This window comes from Polypterus senegalus, chromosome 3 (genome assembly GCF_016835505.1).
Source record: "Polypterus senegalus isolate Bchr_013 chromosome 3, ASM1683550v1, whole genome shotgun sequence".
NCBI classification, from domain to species: domain Eukaryota; kingdom Metazoa; phylum Chordata; class Cladistia; order Polypteriformes; family Polypteridae; genus Polypterus; species Polypterus senegalus.
In genome coordinates this window covers 179,489,107-179,504,209 of record NC_053156.1, presented here as the reverse complement: position 1 = coordinate 179,504,209, position 15,103 = coordinate 179,489,107, and the positions used below count along the sequence as shown (strand labels likewise).

The 15,103-nt window shown below is 36.5% G+C and overlaps 1 protein-coding gene across 1 annotated transcript in view; it reads right to left on the bottom strand.

Moving 5' to 3' along the window:
• Positions 1–15,103, bottom strand: part of LOC120525719 (calpain-1 catalytic subunit-like) — a 119,952-nt gene that overhangs the window by 33,818 nt on the left and 71,031 nt on the right. Inside the window, exons 10-11 of the mRNA XM_039748256.1 lie at positions 5,651–5,811; positions 4,168–4,322 (exon numbers count right to left, since the gene is read on the bottom strand). Of these exons, the coding sequence (XP_039604190.1) occupies positions 4,168–4,322; positions 5,651–5,811 (316 nt within the window). The remainder of the gene's footprint in view (positions 1–4,167; positions 4,323–5,650; positions 5,812–15,103) is intronic.

Genomic DNA, 15,103 nt, shown 5'->3' with positions numbered 1-15,103 from the left:
GTAACATCTGCCTCCAAGCCAGAAATAAAAACACTATATTGTAAGAAGCCATAAATTCTTTTATTGTGAAATGTGAAGCACACACTAAGTCAGACATCTGTCATTATATGAAAATTTGTTTGACCAAGAGGTGCATGGTGCTGATATTTTATCCCATCATGACAGTGGTGTTATGCACCATAAGTCTTAGACTGATCCTCCATAGTAAAGTGTCAAAAACCACTTGTTGAGGACAAGGAAAGCGTCCAAGGATTACTGTCAGCACTAGAAGCTAGTAGACAATTAAGCAGAAAATAGTCATGATCATGACAATCAAAAGTCAAAATCCTCACCTGTAAAATCCCCAAAATAGACGAAATGATATATATTAATGGTGGATAATACTACACATATGACACGACTACTTTATCAATGGCATTGATAAAGATACAAAATATTTTCAACTATCTTAAAAGAATTTCCAACCTAAAATTAATGCCAAAAACAAATTCATTATCTCCCAAAAAGAGGGGAACATTTGGTTGCAGATATTATGGCCAAAGACTGGAAAAAACATTTATCATGTCTAAGCGAACAATTATTTATCAGAGCGGAAACTGGATATTGTATACATACTAGGGGGCTCGCTTCGCTCGCGCACCCCTGCGTTTGATTAACCGGATATACAATTTAAAGAGATTTTTATTTTCATGGGAATTGTTACGAACTCTTTCGATTCTATGTTGCATCGCTTCTCCGTGATCATAAATATACACCTGACCGAATTGTGGTTTCTTCGAATTTAAACTTGTCATAGCTTTAATTGTTGCGGTAGGCTACCACAGATTCTTATAGCGTATGGTCCACTATTATGTAAATCTACATTTTGAGCATTGAATGATGCGAACGCGAAAAGATTATTGTAGACTCAGATATTTTGCCTGTAGTGTTTGTGGATTTCACTTTCAACAAACAACAAATCTTTTAATTCTCGCGGATACGCCTCTTCACTGGGAGGAAACACTACTTTTCCCAGATGGCAACACACATTAGACGATTTACAAGTCTCCGACTTAAACTATAAAGCCTTACAATATCTACATAATTCTGACATATCACTTATGTCCATATATTCAGTCTCTTTTTGCTGTTCCGTTATTTCACCAAGTAATAATTTCCATTTGTTTGTGCTAATGCGATTTTTACTTTCTTTTTTTTTTTTGATACTTTCGAATTTTGCTACTTTCATATTCTTGAACTTGCTCTGCATGTGTATTGCGCCAACGCTCTTGAACCTCTTTATGAAGTCATATTTTTGGCCCCGTTTGGACCTACAAGGCTTTCAATTCCACTTGGTCCTGGCTGATTATTACTTTCCTTATTTTCAGAATTTGCACATAGATTATTATTGGTCTTTTTTGCATGTTCTTGCGGGACATCAAAATGTCTTTCCAAGAAGGTCACATCTCAATCCAAGATTTTTTTTATATAATAGAAAGATATATTATGTAATTTTAATTCATAATCTAATAATACATTTTGTTCTTTGTAATTAGATAACATTCACCTTCACAAACAGGCAACAATATAGAATTATGTTTTTCATTGCACTGTCATTAACATAAAGAGAGAGAAAATTTAGCACCATTAGCAGATGAACTCCCTGGATAACTTTTGGGAATTTCTAGACCTCTTTCAGCATGTAAAGCTGTGCAGAGAAGAGCTACTAAGTACATCCCAAAACTTAAGGATATGTCATTCTCTGACAGACTCAGAATATCAAACATATTCAGTCTCAAGCAGAGGATACTTTATGGGACCTTAATCTCAGTTTTCAGAATTCTTAAAGGCATTGATTAAATAGATCCAGCAGAATTCTTTCAACCTGATAGTAAATTATGTACTCAAGGACAACAGTGGAAATTAAGGGGAAGAACATTTAGGACTGAAGCCTGAAAGCACTTCTTTATACAGAGGTCTGGGAATTGGGAGCAGACTGCTGAGCCATATAGTTGAAGCAGAAACCCTGATACACTTCAAGACGTGTCTGGATGAGCTATGGGGACAGCTTAGCAACTACCTGAACATATGAGCTTGAAGGACTTAATGTACTCTTTTCGTTTGTCAAATTTCTTATGTATTCTTTTGTCTGAATGCCCATATTCATACTTCAACAACATGACATAAGCTGACTAGCAATTTTACTCATGGGGTGTAGCCGAAGAAAAAAATAATGGTCAAATTAAGTTTGAAAAGAAAAGAATCTGGGTGACCCTATATATTTTTGGAAGAATTTTATCTGGAAATATATGCCTTAAAGTTATCTTTTTGACAGTAACAACAACAAAGCTACTAAGAATTATACATCATTAATATTCTGGAAGAGAAAATCAGAATTTCCATCCATCCATTATCCAACCCTCTATATCCTAACTACAGGGTCACGGGGGTCTGCTGGAGGCAATCCCAGCCAGCACAGGGTGCAAGGCAGGAAACAAACGCCGGGCAGGGCGCCAGCACACCACAAGGTGCACACACACCCACCCACCACACACTATCGAAAATTTAGAATTGCCAATGCACCTAACCTGCATGTCTTTGGACTGTGGGAGGAAACCGGAGTACCCAGAGGAAACCCACACAGACACGAGGAGAACATGTAAACTCCACGCAGGAAGGACCCGGGAAAAGAACCCGGTCTCCTAAAATCCGAGGCAGCAGCGCTACCCACTGCAGCACCATTCCGCCAAATCAGAATTTCTGTTAGGTAATGTCCAGAAGTTAACCAAATAATAATGTTGTGGCAAGACTCACAACTGTCTATTTTTGTATGACAGTTGACAAATCTTGAGCAGCTGAAGCAGTTTATTGTGGTACAATAAACAAGATTTCCTCAAAGCCAAGGTTCAGTACTGTGGTAGTTACTGTTACCTTGCAGTCAGTGCTTTTGATTTGCTTTTGAACATGGCTGCATGTCTTTCAGTTAGCACCAAAGAAGAGAGAAGAGTTGTGCAATTTTTGTTGATAGAACGTGTTAAATAAGCTGAAATTTTCAGCTCTCTATACTCTATGGATGTGGCCAATACTGTACCTTGAGTAATATAGGGATATTCAGAAGTGGTTGGACAGATAAAATGAAAACCGAGCAGTTTAGACAACTATCAGCATCGACCACGAATAAGAATCAGGTCATTGATAAAGCCATCATTTCCACTGAGAGAAGAGTGGCATTAGAAGAAATTGCATAAAAACTAGAAGATCATCAATTTACAGGTGATGAAAAATTAAAAGAAGCAGTGTATTACTGGCTTGGCAAAAAAAAGTTTTGTGGTTGTTTTCCTGAATACGTTCAGAAGTTCTTAGACTATTAGCATACTGTATGTGCACTGAGAAGCCGGAAGGCTACATTGAGAATTACTTGTAATTTTATACGTCTCTAAGATAATTAAAAGTGCTTGAAAAATAAAATGCAGACATGTTTCAAAGAGTGATGCTTTTGTAAATAATGTACATATAAAGAAAATCAAGTCCTATTTATCTACAGAATATTGCAGCCTTTATTCTTATTTAATTTTTTTTAATTAATTTATTGAGTTCAGGGTTATATTACAATGTGTACATCACACATCAATAAGACATACACTACTATCTCTCATTCGGATTAAACATAATAATTTTTCTGTTGCACGCATTAATTCTCTAAGAAAATCTATAAATAAAAGTAAAGAGTTTGCATTAAAGGATTTCATTGTAAAATGGAACATAACAAGAACTACAACAAGAGTTCAAAACTTTCAAGAACACCACCTTCCAGCAGACAACAACTATAAAATTGCATTTGTTCTTTTTTGAAACTGTCACCGGTATTTCTTTGTAAAGTTTTTAGAATGTATCTAAAGGGTGATTCTTAAAAGCAGCATCTCATAAAAGTCAGCTGGAACTCAGCCTTTTTTTAGAAAGATATTTCAACTACAGTATATGAGCATTAGAAAAGAGAAGAAAATATAAACCACATTTTTATACCTCTTTTATTAGTTAACATCATGTACTGTTAGTTTTTTCTGCAACTAAAGATGAAATAAATCTCCTATGCATTTATTTATAAATTCCCTTTGCCTGTGCTCTGTATTAAAGATTTGTGTCTTAAAAAACAAAGTAAATAAACAGTCAAAACTGAAAAATATTTACCTTAAAAATATAAAAGCCAATATGAAGAAAAGAAGACAGACATCGTTTTCTTTGTAGTGGTTTCTGTATAAGCGATATAACTATATTGTATGATGATTCTAAACCTGAGGCATCTTCAAGTGACATTCTGTATTGAGGATTCATCCAGAACGAGTCTAAATTATAAAATTACTTTATTGTTGATTGTTGTTGATTTAATATAACTAAGCATTATAAAATTCCTGCCATTTTTAACATTCCTACGTTAAGCTGAAAAATGTTCCTCATTCATTTTACTACCAACAGTGGTACCCTTCCATTTCGGTAGTTCTGTTACTTCATCACTTAAATTTTAACAAAGATAATGTTACTGTATACAGTCAAGGTGCTAAACTTATCTGAAGTGGAACTCTTAATTTAATATGGATTGTGTGTACTTACCACTGTGCCAACATGCCACTCAAAAACAATTACATGGGGATTAAATATGTAACCAAATAACTAGTTAACACTGAATTCACAGTAAACTTAAACACATGCTATTCTTTATTGAACAATATTCTTTAGTTAGGTCTATTCCTAATACTGCAGTTGACACCTTTAACTTAAACCCATTGATAAACAACCCTAAGTGATATAACTTCAGGTACAGCCTCATACAAATATTACAAAGGCACTAAATCACTATTACCAAGTGACTGGGGTAGGATCTTTTCATGGACAAGCCTGATGACAAAGGTTTGGGCATTATCATTTCAGGAATGACATTAGACTTTTTCTTTTATACCCATGTACTTTGTCTTTTTAGCTTTGTGAGAACATTAGAGAGCTGACCCTTATACTCCTTTAGATTAACAAAAGCACAGTTTTTGAAAACAATTTGAGAGATATACATATGACTAAACAGCCAGACATGCCTGATAAACAGAACCTAATACTAAGCTGGATGTATATTGTAAAATGGATGTGAAGTACTGTATACAGGGTGGTCCAGAACTAATTATGCAGATCCAGATTGTCTGGATGACTTTGATTTATGCAGGGACGATTCCAGTTCAGCGCAAAGACAATTCTTCATGTCGTCAGTTTGCACACTTCTCAATGGTCTGAGATTTTTCGGGTGATTTTCTATGTAATAAACTTAAGTTATAGCGTAATGAAAATTGCATACTTAGATCTGGACCACCCTATATATAGCATGTGTTTTAAAGTGTGGATGTTTTAGTACTTTCATTGTTTTTATATTGCAATGACATCTGTTCGTTTCAGTAATGTCCTCAAGAATTTTTTTTATTACTTGCTCACTTCAATACCTCACATCATATTTTTCTACAAACTTATATATTTAAATCTTAAACTTGTCTGTTCATTTTCTGAGACCACTAATTCAAATTAACCAAAAAACACAGTTCATGTGTAATACATGATAATGCTGGTATTAACAGAATTTTAAAGGATCATTCCAGAACTTTTGAACATTTTTGAAATTTTATTGTTTCCACACCTGAATCAGTTAAGCATCCACTGGCTGAAATTCCTTTGATCCATTTTCCACTGGCATTAAATTCAGTCCAGGTGCTGTTGGCATTAGGGTCCAAAAAGCCAGGAGACTCATTGCAAATGTTAACAGTCTGAAAATAATTTTTAAAGTCTTCAATGTCCATCCTGTAACAAAAACAAAAAAAAATTATATATATATATATATATATTGTAACAAGAAGAGAATCGAGGCAGTGCAAGGTTTGGGGCAGCCATCCGTTTAATGCGGTTTCCTGACTGCAAAAGCAAATGATTCATGTAGACAAGTTTACACGACAGAGTCCAAAACAGAACTGCCTCCCAGAGCAAAGGCAGGAGGCTTTATAGGACGTTAGGCGGAAGTGACGTCGTCCTCAGGGCTGGGACCAGAAGTGATGTCGTCCTTGGGGCCGGGACCGGAAGTGATGTCGTCCTAGGTCCGGGACCGGAAATGATGTGTCCCGCTTCAAGGTGGTGGCTCCTGGTGGGATTTCCTGGGAAATGCCTGTAGGGAACTTAGAAAGAGCGTTAGCGCCCGCCCGGCAGATATATAATCAGTCCTCTCTAAGCCCTTCAGCTGCCTCCTATGCACACGTGTGTGACATATATATATATATATATATATATATATATATATATATATATATATATATATATATATATATATATATATATATATATATATATATATATATATATATATATATATATATATATATATATATATATATATATATATATATATATATATATTATATATATATATATATATATATATATATATATATATATATATATATATATGTCTGTAATGAATAACTTGTCTCATACTTCAAGAAGTATAACAAAAAGAAAAATATATATTTTTTTGTTTCTGACTTCTAGTCAAAATTCCAAAGAACAGCAACTGTTTGCACAAGCCAGGAAGCTGGGAAAATCATGCAAGCAACACATGCTCATTCACTCATGATACAATTTGGAGCTTTTATTTAGCCTAAGGGCTTAACTATTGGGTAGAGTGGACTATTCTTTAACAATAAAATTATAAATTACAATTATCATTGTAACATTAACCTCTTCCTCTAGGAAAATGTCAGTGCTGTCTACCAAAGAAGGTTAAGTACTCAAAATGTAAAAGTAGGGGATGGGGATGTACAGTCAGCCCTCATTTATCGCAATTAATCAGTTCCAGACTCTACCGCGATAAATGAATTTCCGCGAAGTAGGATTCTTTATTTATAAATCAAATATTTTCGCAGTTAGAGCATAGAAAACCTGTTCCTGTTCCAGAACCCCCCGCGAAAGGTGAAAATCCACAAAGTAAAAAACATACGTTGTTATTTTTATATTGACACGCTTGGGTCACAGATTTGCACAGAAACACAGGAGGATGTAAAGACAGGGACTTTAAAACACTGCAAACAAACATTTGTCTCTTTTTCAAAAGTTTAAACTGTGCTCCATGACAAGACAGAGATGACAGTTCCATCTCAGAATTAAAAGAATACAAATATATCTTCCTCTTCAAAGGAGTGCGCGTCAGGAGCAGAGAATGTCAGAGAGAGAAAAGCAAACAATCAAAAATCAATTGGGCTGTTCGGGCTTTTAAGTATGCGAAGCACCGCCCAACAAAGCAGCTGCAAGGAAGGGAGCAATGTGAAGGTAGTCTCTCAGCATTTTTTAGAGGAGTGTCTGTATCCTCTAGGCCAGTGTGCGAACAGCTCCTCTGCTCACACCCCCTCCATCAGGAGCAGAGAATATCAAAAAGAGTGAGAGAGACGGAGAAAAGCAAACAATCAAAAATCAATACATGCTGTTCGGGCTTTTAAGTATGCGAAGCACCGCTCGGGAAGCATATCGTATATCATTGAGGAGTTTTATTTAATATGTAATACGTGCTCTGATTGGGTAGCTTCTCAGCCATCTGCCAATAGCGTCCCTTGTATGAAATCAACTGGGCAAACCAACTGAGGAAGCATGTACCATAAATTTAAAGACCCATTATCCGCAGAAATCTGTGAACCAGCGAAAAAATCTGTGATATATATTTAGATATGCTTACATATAAAATCCACGATGGAGTGAAGCCACGAAAGTCGAAGCGCGATATAGTGAGGGATCACTGTACTGCATTGAAAAAAGACTTATTGGTTTAGCTATTAAGCATTCAAAAATCAATAAAAGAACCAAAATCGGAAGACAAAATTATAATCCACAGTAACTATATTTTACAATATCACTTCTTGACCCACTATTTATATGAATGAACTGTGCTCATTGTTTTTATTACTTTTACTTTCTTCTTTGCAACTTGCACCCTATGCTTTGTAAAAAATAACATCTGTAGTGTCAGATCCACCCTTAATCATCCTTAATACCCTGTAGTATTTATTTAAGTGGCATAGGTCAGTAGTAATCACGTACAGTTTTGGGGGCCCTGACAAATTACATAAAGATGATGTAATCATTTAAAAATACTGCAAAAATACATTTCTAAATTTCTTATAAATTAAAATCACACACTTGTGTGCTTTTCAGAACACAGTATAACAGAAGAAGTAAAAAGACCAATAACAATAGCAAAAATGACCAATAAAAAATGCAATCAATCAGAGGTAAAATGACTCACTGCCCATGAAACCATCTGGAACAAAACCCTGAAGCCACAGGGAGCCCCAGGAACTAACTTGACTATCACTGTCATATATCTTTTGCTTAATTTTATTTATATATATTGGGATATACTGTACGTAATGTGATATTTATAAACCGTTACTAACCCTTGCCTATTCTGTGTCTCATCTCAGATTCTCATGTGGCACTGCTCTTCTGCTAAGCTGTTTGTCTGCCTATGGAAAAATCATCTCTGATAAAGGAGCACTGTAATATCAGATAGAAAGGACCTTTCATCAGATTGGCTGGCCCAGCACTGACAATGACCAGTGGGGGGCTGCAGCTATTTGGCTGAGGTCTCCAGGACTCTGAACAAATCTGCATCCTCATATGTGATAGTTCTGTATTAAGTGAGTAATATAATGTTTTCTTTGTAGTTTGTATTATTATATTGTACTTCTGAGGTGTCAATGATAGATTGGCCATCTAACTCTGTGAAGAGGAATACTTGTGGTCTGTTTTGTATATTGTATTTAAGTAGTTTTAAATTTTGCTGCATGCATTTTGACAGAAATTGCTCTGCCCGCATTTAAGTTAACTAATTGGGTACATTATGTTTTTCAAAGTGCTGCAATGACAAAATATGTAATGCAACCAACAAAAAACAGGGGCAGTCTCTGCACAATAATCATGAGAATTTCCTTTAAGAGAAAACTCGAATTTGGAAAATGTGAAATATTCTGAATAAAGTTTTTGTGAAAATGTACCACATATTATAATGGAGGGATATATATTTTGAAATTATACAGTGGTGTGAAAAACTATTTGCCCCCTTCCTGATTTCTTATTCTTTTGCATGTTTGTCACACAAAATGTTTCTGATCATCAAACACATTTAACCATTAGTCAAATATAACACAAGTAAACACAAAATGCAGTTTTTAAATGATGGTTTTTATTATTTAGAGAGAAAAAAAATCCAAACCTACATGGCCCTGTGTGAAAAAGTAATTGCCCCCTGAACCTAATAACTGGTTGGGCCACCCTTAGCAGTAATAACTGCAATCAAGCGTTTGCGATAACTTGCAATGAGTCTCTTACAGCGCTCTGGAGGAATTTTGGCCCACTCATCTTTGCAGAATTGTTGTAATTCAGCTTTATTTGAGGGTTTTCTAGCATGAACCGCCTTTTTAAGGTCATGCCATAGCATCTGAATTGGATTCAGGTCAGGACTTTGACTAGGCCACTCCAAAGTCTTCATTTTGTTTTTCTTCAGCCATTCAGAGGTGGATTTGCTGGTGTGTTTTGGGTCATTGTCCTGTTGCAGCACCCAAGATCGCTTCAGCTTGAGTTGACGAACAGATGGCGGACATTCTCCTTCAGGATTTTTGGTAGACAGTAGAATTCATGGTTCCATCTATCACAGCAAGCCTTCCAGGTCCTGAAGCAGCAAAACAACCCCAGACCATCACACTACCACCACCATATTTTACTGTTGGTATGATGTTCTTTTTCTGAAATGCTGTGTTCCTTTTACGCCAGATGTAACGGACATTTGCCTTCCAAAAAGTTCAACTTTTGTCTCATCAGTCCACAAGGTATTTTCCCAAAAGTCTTGGCAATCATTGAGATGTATCTTAGCAAAATTGAGACGAGCCCTAATGTTCTTTTGCTTAACAGTGGTTTGCGTCTTGGAAATCTGCCATGCAGGCCGTTTTTGCCCAGTCTCTTTCTTATGGTGGAGTCGTGAACACTGACCTTAATTGAGGCAAGTGAGGCCTGCAGTTCTTTAGACGTTGTCCTGGGGTCTTTTGTGACCTCTCGGATGAGTCGCCTCTGCGCTCTTGGGGTAATTTTGGTCAGCCGCCACTCCTGGGAAGGTTCACCACTGTTCCATGTTTTTGCCATTTGTGGATAATGGCTCTCACTGTGGTTCGCTGGAGTCCCAAAGCTTTAGAAATGGCTTTATAACCTTTACCAGACTGATAGATCTCAATTACTTCTGTTCTCATTTGTTCCTGAATTTCTTTGGATCTTGGCATGATGTCTAGCTTTTGAGGTGCTTTTGGTCTACTTCTCTGTGTCAGGCAGCTCCTATTTAAGTGATTTCTTGATTGAAACACGTGTGGCAGTAATCAGGCCTGGGGGTGGCTACGGAAATTGAACTCAGGTGTGATACATCACAGTTAGGTTATTTTTGAACAAGGGGCAATTACTTTTTCACACAGGGCCATGTAGGTTTGGATTTTTTGTCTCTCTAAATAATAAAAACCATCATTTAAAAACTGCATTTTGTGTTTACTTGTGTTATATTTGACTAATGGTTAAATGTGTTTGATGATCAGAAACATTTTGTGTGACAAACATGCAAAAGAATAAGAAATCACTAAGGGGGCAAATAGTTTTTCACACCACTGTATTTTCTAAAATTGCAATATTAAATCCTCAGTTATTGACAGATAACCCTACTACAAACATACAGTAAGGGCTCATGTCACAAGGAATCACCCAGAGCTAAGCTTAGATGATGTACCAATATCTGTGTTGTTTCATAATTGCACAATTCAAGCACTATCACGGAGACTTTAGAGATAACTAAAATTCATTTCCACAATAAAAAAAATTTTATTAGTAGATTAAATTGAGTCAAAGGCTTTTCTTATAAGATGTAACACATTGACACTTATGTAAGTAATATGAGTTTAACATTATCTTCAGTCCAATGAATTGAATCGTAATACTCAATATATTGAAAAACATTTCTAAAAATGATGTTATCACATTGTGACTGAAGTATCATGCTAAAATCATAGTGTGGAATCCCTGGCAAGTCTAACCTGCTACAGTATGTGGTATTGTAATTGTAATGGTCTAACTCTAATACTGAATAGTGTAATGATCTCACCACCAGGTTTCCAAATGTTTTTTTTTATTTATTCACTGAAGCATTACAACAGTGTACAAATCATTTTGGTGCTCTTCACCTAAACACCCAAGTAAAGAGCTGCTCACCCCAGACACACCATTGCTTAAGTATTTTCTACTCAACTCCATCTAACTATATATTCTCATGCTGTCATTCATTATAGCTTCTTCTATGACACCTCCCCTTTTTAAAGACAATTTTCCTTACCACAAATGACATGCATTTAACAAAGGTAATTCAGTGATTCAATTACAATCAGTAATCTAATCACTCATCACTTAAAATATTTCAATGCAGTGTTCTCAAAATATAAAAACATTTCAAACATCACACAACTTTACAAACTTCTTTTGCAACTCTAACACTTTAATTTATGTAAATCATTGTACAGTTTTTTCCTCACCTTTTTTATTCATTTACCATGGTTCATACTTTCTTTTTTTTTCTTCTTCTTTACAGACTCGGTATAGAAATGGGTTTGCTTGCTCTACTGGACATTGTCATGATGTGTTTTTCTGCAGACAATTTTGCAGTAGCTGAAGGCATCTTTTCCTCTTCAAGGCAAAGTTTCTCCACACCTAATGTTCTTCTTTGTATTTTGACCCTTGCATTGTTCAAGGTTTCAGACAGTAATCTCCTTAAAGGGTGGTGTTTCTTCCTTTTCTCACCTCAGTCCAGCATGCTAACAACATACAAACGCAGAGTCACTTTTTCATCACCACGACGGGTCCCTTCCATGTGTTTTCGTTGTCCAGTTTGACAAGGATTGGGTCTCCCTTTTGCAAAATGGCAGGTCTTGTTCTCCATGTCTTTTGTTGAAGTAGTAGGCTGTTCTTGTTTGGCACTTTTATCCCTCATTATGACATATTCCTTTTCAGGTCATTTTGGCTTGAGGGTACTTTTAATGATGGGTAATGTTGTTCTAATTTTCTGTCCCATTAAAAGACCTGTGGGACTTACTTCTGTTGATGTTGCTGATGTTGCTCGAAAGGCTCAGAAAGGAATGGAAAAGACATCTTAAGCTTCATCAAATTCTAAACTAGCCTCAAGATCAAGGTATAGCCTGCCAGAAACTGTCTTGGAACAGATAGGCAAAAGAACAGATTTCCTCGGAACTGACACTGCAGTATCGGCTCCATCTAAGAGCAAAAGTGGGAGTGAAACTGCAAGTGAATCAGGCCAGGAGAACCCCTCGATTCCAGGAGGTTCATTCTAACTGGGCATGGCATGGCCCGTGCTTCCCTGCAACCCAGCAACACAGACCCCACCTGTACAAAATATTAGATTTAAAATCTTCCCAATTATTATCACAGATCAGTTTAAATACCTAGGGGTAAACATCACAAGTAAATATAAAGCTTTTTTTCAACAATATTTTGTTGTCTGCATGGAAAAACTTAAACAAGACATGCATAGACGGTCTACCCTCCATCTCACTTTAGCAGGGAGAATCAGCTGAATGAAAGTCAAGATGAATATCCTCACCAAGCTTCTTTTTCTATTTCAAAGCATCCCCATATAACAAATCATTCTTTTAAGAAATTATAATGAATCATAACATCATTTATTTGGACTTAGAAACATCCACCCATCCAAAGGGTGAACCTAGAACGACCTAAAGCACAAAGAAGCATGGCACTACCTAACTTTCAATTGTATTATTGGGCAGCAAATATACAAGCTATAAAAACCTGGACATTGACACAAATAGATGAACACACACAGGCTTGGTCCACAGTAGAAATAAAATCCTGCAGTACTTCCTTATATTCTTTGCTTTTTACCCCGGTAAATAGATAGATAGATAGATAGATAGATAGATAGATACTTTATTAATCCCAAGGGGAAATTCACAAGATACGAGTTATCGCCAATATACTAACAACTTAATTGTGCTTTATTGACTCAGAATATGGAACCTGTGTAGGAAGCACTTCAAGACAGAGAAGCTTTCATTTGTGGCACCTCTACACGATAACCACTTTTTTCTACCCTCTCAAACATACGCAGTTTTTAATGTTTGGAAAACATCCATTTTCCAACCCGCTGAATCCGAATACAGGGTCACAGGGTCTGCCAGAGCCAATCCCAGGGCACAAGGCAGGAACCAATCCTGGGCAGGCTGCCAACCCACTGCAGGACACACACAAACAGGCCAATTTAGAATCGCCAGTCCACCTAACCTAATCTTTGGATTGTGGGAGGAAACCGGAGCGCCCAGAGGAAACCCACACAGACACAGGGAGAACATGCAAACTCCACGCAGGGAGGACCCGGGAAGCGAACCCGGGTCTCCTAACTGCGAGGCAGCAGTGCTACCACTGCGCCACCGTGCTGCCTGTTTGGAAAACATACAGGATTAAATCACTTAGAGATTTGTATATAGGTAATGTCTTCGGTTCCTGTGAACAATTACACTTCAAATTTAACTTCCCATCAATACAATTTTTCCACTACTTTCAAATTAGAATCTTTGCTAAACGAAATCTGCCAAATTTTCCTCACCTAACATACAAAGTCCCTTCCTTTCAAAGATCCCAGAGTACAGTGGGAAAAGGATCTCTTACTCAACATTTCAGAAAAGGAGTGGAAGGCAGCCATGGATAGACTTTACTCTAGCTCCATAGCGCAAAGTTATAATCTTTCATTGAACACATCTATCTTATTTAAAATTGTCCAGTATTTTTCCAGGGCAAGATCCAACCTGCGAATATTGCAATCAAGCTCCAGCCTCACTGAGCCAAAATCTTTAATTGCCTGTCAGACAGCCTTGGTGTCATAATCACAGTGTTTGATGTACTCCCAGATGGGCTTAAATTGAAGAAGTACAAAAAATTGTAATTGCCTTTACCTGTTATTAGGGATTCAATTGTTTGTAACCTCCATATTTCTTGCCTAAAAACAAATCTTTTGTTTCTTGTTTTTTTCACAGTGCTCGTGTACGAGATATTACAAAAAGAGCAACAACAAGCTTGAGAAGCATAAGGACAGGGCTGTTGGGACCATTGTAATACATGCTTGAGTAAACAACACGCGATATCCACTGTCGGAGATTGATAAAGCAGATTTTGCAGTGCTAATTCAAAACATGAAGGAGAGGGCCCCAGTGGTGAGAATCTTCTTTTCAGGTCCTCTCCCTCTAGCTAGAAGATCTGATGAATACTATATTCTTCTGCTGGCATTAAACAACTGGCCGAGAGGCTTCTGCAAGGGAGAAAACATTGGCTTTGTGAATAACTGGGCTCTCATCAGTGGTGAGACTGCATTTTTTCAGGCAAGATAGTCTGCATCCAGACAAATTTGGAGCCCAGGTCCTCTCCGAAAAAATCTTGAATTTAATCTATCTTTCCACCATAGTTTAAGAAAAAAATTTGGACAAAAATGTATAATTACAAATAATTTAATGACTATTTCACCTCTAGATGTGTATTGTATTAAAACTATAACTAAAGATTATAGATATAAAAAATCTGCACAAAGTGGCATTTAACACGAATAACATAATTACCATTTCAAGCTGTAAATATGGCTTTGCTAAATGTTAGAGCATTAACCAGCAAGACTTTTATATTAACTACCTTATTAGTGATAGCAAAATTGACTTTGTTACATTAAGTGAAATGTGGCTTATCTCAGATGGTGCCTCAGTTTTAATTGAAACTGCACCTCCAAATTACAGCTTTACTCAAGTGCTTCACCAAGGCAAGAAAGGCAATGGTTAGCAAACATTTATTCAAGCCAAAGTGTAAAGGTGTCGAGTTTGGTACATTTGCATCTTTTGAGTATTTTGCCATTGTTAATCAAGGTGTGTCCCAGTCACTTGTATTGTCCATTTATATATCTCCTAAATATAATGCGTCCTCCAATTTGGAATTCTCAGACTTATTATATATTATTATT